Source organism: Tenrec ecaudatus, chromosome 4 (assembly GCF_050624435.1).
Source record: "Tenrec ecaudatus isolate mTenEca1 chromosome 4, mTenEca1.hap1, whole genome shotgun sequence".
Taxonomy (NCBI): domain Eukaryota; kingdom Metazoa; phylum Chordata; class Mammalia; order Afrosoricida; family Tenrecidae; genus Tenrec; species Tenrec ecaudatus.
The window spans coordinates 22236458-22240495 of record NC_134533.1 but is presented as its reverse complement, the minus strand read 5'-3'; the positions used below and the strand labels follow the sequence as shown (position 1 = coordinate 22240495).

General features: G+C 41.4%; 1 protein-coding gene across 1 annotated transcript; it reads right to left on the bottom strand.

Moving 5' to 3' along the window:
• Positions 1 to 2731: 2731 nt before the first annotated feature.
• Positions 2732 to 3670, bottom strand: LOC142446566 (olfactory receptor 4C5-like). Its single transcript, XM_075548314.1, has one exon. It carries the CDS (start codon positions 3668 to 3670, stop codon positions 2732 to 2734), a length of 939 nt encoding a protein of 312 aa, XP_075404429.1.
• Between the last annotated feature and the right edge of the window lie 368 nt (positions 3671 to 4038).

The following is a 4038-nucleotide window of genomic DNA, read 5'->3' as shown; positions in this document are numbered from 1 at the left end:
GCATTTTTTAAAATTTTAACAATTTATTAGGGGCTCATACAATTCTTATCACAGTTCATACATATACATACATCAATTGTATAAAGCACATCTGTACAGTCCCTGCCCTAATCATTTTTTTCTCCTCTTTTCTTTTTTTACATTTTATTAGGGACCCATACAACTCTTATCACCATCCATACATATATATACATCAATTGTATAAAGCACATCCATACATTCCCTGCCCCAATCATTCTCAAAGCATTTGCTCTCCACTTAAGCCCCTTATATCAGGTCCTCTTTTTTTTTCCCCTCCCTCCCCTTTCCCCCCTCACTCATGTGCCCTTGGTAATTTATACATCGTTATTTTGTCATATCTTGCCCTATCCGGAGTCTCTCTTCCCCCTTCTCTGCTGTCCCTCTCCCAGGGAAGAGGTCACATGTGGATCCTTGTAATCAGTTCCCCCCTTCCAAACCACTCACCTTCCACTCTCCCAGCATCGCCCCTCACACCCTTGGTCCTGAAGGTATCATCCACCCTGGATTCCCTGTACCTCCAGCCCTCATATCTATCAGTGTACAACCTCTGCCCTATCCAGTCCTGCAAGGTAGAATTCGGATCATGGTAGTTGTGGGGAGGAAGCATCCAGGATCTGGGGGAAAGCTGTGTTCTTCATCGGTATTACCTCGCACCCTAATTAACCCATGTCCTCTCCTAAACCCCTCTATGAGGGGATCTCCATTGGCCGACACTTGGGCCTTGGTTCTCCACTCTGCACTTCCCCCTTCATTTAATATGGTATATATATACATATACATATACACACATATACACACACTTATATCGTTGTTTTTTTTGCATGATGCCTTATACCTGGTCCCTTGGCACCTCGTGATCGCACTGGCCGGTGTGCTTCTTCCATGTGGGCTTTTTTGCTTCTGAGCTAGATGGCCGCTTGTTCACCTTCAAGCCTTTAAGACCCCAGACACTATCTCTTTTGATAGCCGGGCACCATCAGCTTTCTTCACCACATTTGCTTATGCACAAAGGGTGTCTTTTTTATTAATCATTTTATTGGTAGACTTTTACCAATCTTATGACAATCCATCATTCTATTGTATTAAGTACACAGATACATATGTTGCCATCAACATTTCCAAGACATTTTCTTTCTACTGTACGTTTGGCATCAGCTCCTCTTTTTTTCCTGCCTCCCTCACCCTCTTGAATCCTTGATCAATAATATATTATTACTGTTATTTTGTGTCTCACACTGTCCATTGTCTCCCTTAGTCACATTTGTTACTTGTTCGCTTGGGGGCTGGGCTTTATATCCAACATTGGGATGGGTTCTCCCTTTCTCCATCACGCCCCACACACTATCCCCCTAGCTTCATGATACCACTACTCCAACTACTGTTCCTGAGGGTTTTATCTGTCCTGAATTCTATGTGTTGAGAGCGCTTATCTATACCAAAGTGTGTACCCCGGTCTAGCCAGATATGTTAGGGAGAACTGGTTCGTGGTAGTGGAAGGGAGGAAGCATTCAGGAGCTAGAGGCATGATGTGTTTTCATTGGTGCTGTACTGCACCCTGCTTGAATCATAAAGAGTGTCTTGGAGAGAAAATGTGCTCTAAAAATATCTTCTATCTTAGACAATCATGTGAAAGGCTGCTCTCTGGTTATACTTGGGAGATTTTTCATATCCCTCCTTGATACTAGGAAGAGAAAATAACTTATTTTGAGCAAAGTCTGGAATGTAGATAGGTGGTGGTCTGGAGATATCCCAGGACTTTGAGTGGCAAGAGGGGGTTGCCTGAACTCATAAAGATTTAGATTCTGTAAAGATAGCCGTTCCTCTCCATTTTTAAGGGTACCCATGTGTTGGAATCAACGAGATGGCACTAGCTTTTTCTTCTTCTTCTCCTCTTTCTCTTTCTACTTTTTGGAATTATGAAACCCCTAAAATTAATTTAGGTTGAGTTCTGCATTAAGGTGTCTCTTTCCTTCTGCAAAAGCCATTCACTTCTGATTGATTCTTTCTCTCACATTATTACCTCTACTTTGACTTTAGTAATTGAGAATAAAGAGATTCATATTCAACAAAATACCATTAGGCTTTTTATTCAAATAATTTAAGTACTTTGCGTAATTACATGAATGACATTATAACACAACTAAAGGAAACAAAAACGGTTAGTAATTAAATTACCTATCAATTATATATTTGAAGATTTTTGTAGAATTGTTCTACTGAATATATAATGCTGTAGATTATTAATACATCGTCACAATTTAATTTTGATTATAAATGTGTCTTTGACCAAAAACTGGAGTTCTGGTGCCATAGTGGTTACATTTTGGGCTGCTTACCAGAAGGTCAGAAGTTCAAAACCACAAGTTGCTCATAAGGAGAAAGATGAGGCTTTCTCCTCCAGTAAAATGTTACAATCCTAGAATCCCACGGGCACAGTTCTACCTGGTCCTAGAGTGTTGCTACGAGTCAGCATCTTCACAATGACTGTGAGTTTGGTTTTGACCAATAATTTGTTAATGGAAAGAAGTTTTTAACTGGAGAGGATTTTAGTCGTCATATAATCAGATTTTGATGTTTTTGGAATAAAACAAGGGGCTATTCAGGTTAACAGATAGCAATAAGAACGAAATGTACTTCAGCCTACATAGCCTAACATCAAGGCCAGGATTGGATTCATTAGTCATACGTGTTCTTAAACATGAATTGTTCTCTAATCATTTGAATTTTTACATAAAATCACTCTGTGGCTCCAGAGCTTCCTCATTGCATTTTTCACCTCTGAATTTCTGAGGGTGTAGATTAGAGGGTTTAACATGGGGATAAACATAGTGTAAAACACAGCCACTGCTTTGTCAATGGGGAAGGTGACTGTGGGTCGAAAATACACAAATATACAGGGTACAAAGAATAAGGTGACTGCGGTAATATGAGATGAACAGGTGGAAAGAGCCTTTTGTTGTCCTTCAGACCTGTGACTTCTTACTGAGCAAAGAATCTTGCCATAAGAGGCGATCAGAAATGAAAAAATGAGCAAACACAGCAGTCCACTGTTGGCAGCAACAAAGAGTCCAAAGGTGTGTGTGTCAGTGCAGGCGAGTTTTAGCAGAGGGAATAGATCACACATAAAATGGTCTATCACATTGGGACCACAGAAGGGTAACCAGACCATAAAAAGAATTTGAATCACAGCATGAAGGAGTCCTCCAGACCAGGCCAGGGCCACCAGGAGACCACACATGTGTCGGTTCATTATGGTCATATAGTGCAGGGGTTTGCTGATGGCCACATAGCGGTCATAAGCCATCACCGTGAGTAGAAGGATATCCACTCCTCCAAAGAAATGCTCTGTGAAGAGCTGAGTCATGCACCCACGGAACGAGATGATTTTCTTTTCAGCCAGTAGGTCAATCATCATTTTGGGGGCGATGGTAGATGTGAAGATTCCATCTGTGATGGACAGGAATGACAGAAAAAAATACATGGGGGAGCCCAGGGCTGGGCTGCTGGTGACAGTCAGGACAATGAGTAGGTTTCCAGCCAAGGTGAGCAGGTAGATTATTATGAACACAGCGAAGAGGAGTTTCTGCACATCCGGGTCCTGTGTCAGGCCGAGCAGAATGAATTCTGTCACATTGTTCTCTCTCGCCATGCATCCAGCGTGGCATTTGGATATTGATTTACCTGCAAATGATACAAGGATTGGAATGATTACAGATATATGCTATTTAACAGAATAATTTTAGTCAGTTATGTGTTTCTGGTACGATTGATGAAAAGCCCAAGCTAAGTCCAGTTGGAGTATAGTTTTGGTCACACAATGAATATGTAGGAATCTTGGTGGTGGAGTAGTTACTCATTGGGCTACTATCCTCATGGTTGTCACTTTGAAACCACCAGCAGCTCCTCAGAAAGACTGGGTTTTCTACTCCTGTAAACAGTTATAGTCTCAGAAACCCATAGAGGTTTGCTATGAGGGAGCATGGACCAGATGGCAGTGAGTTTGGTTTGGTTTTGAGA

Excerpts from the sequence above, each read along its gene's own strand:
- LOC142446566 (XM_075548314.1), bottom strand. The coding sequence starts at position 3,670 with ATGGCGAGAGAGAACAATGTGACAGAATTCATTCTGCTCGGCCTGACA.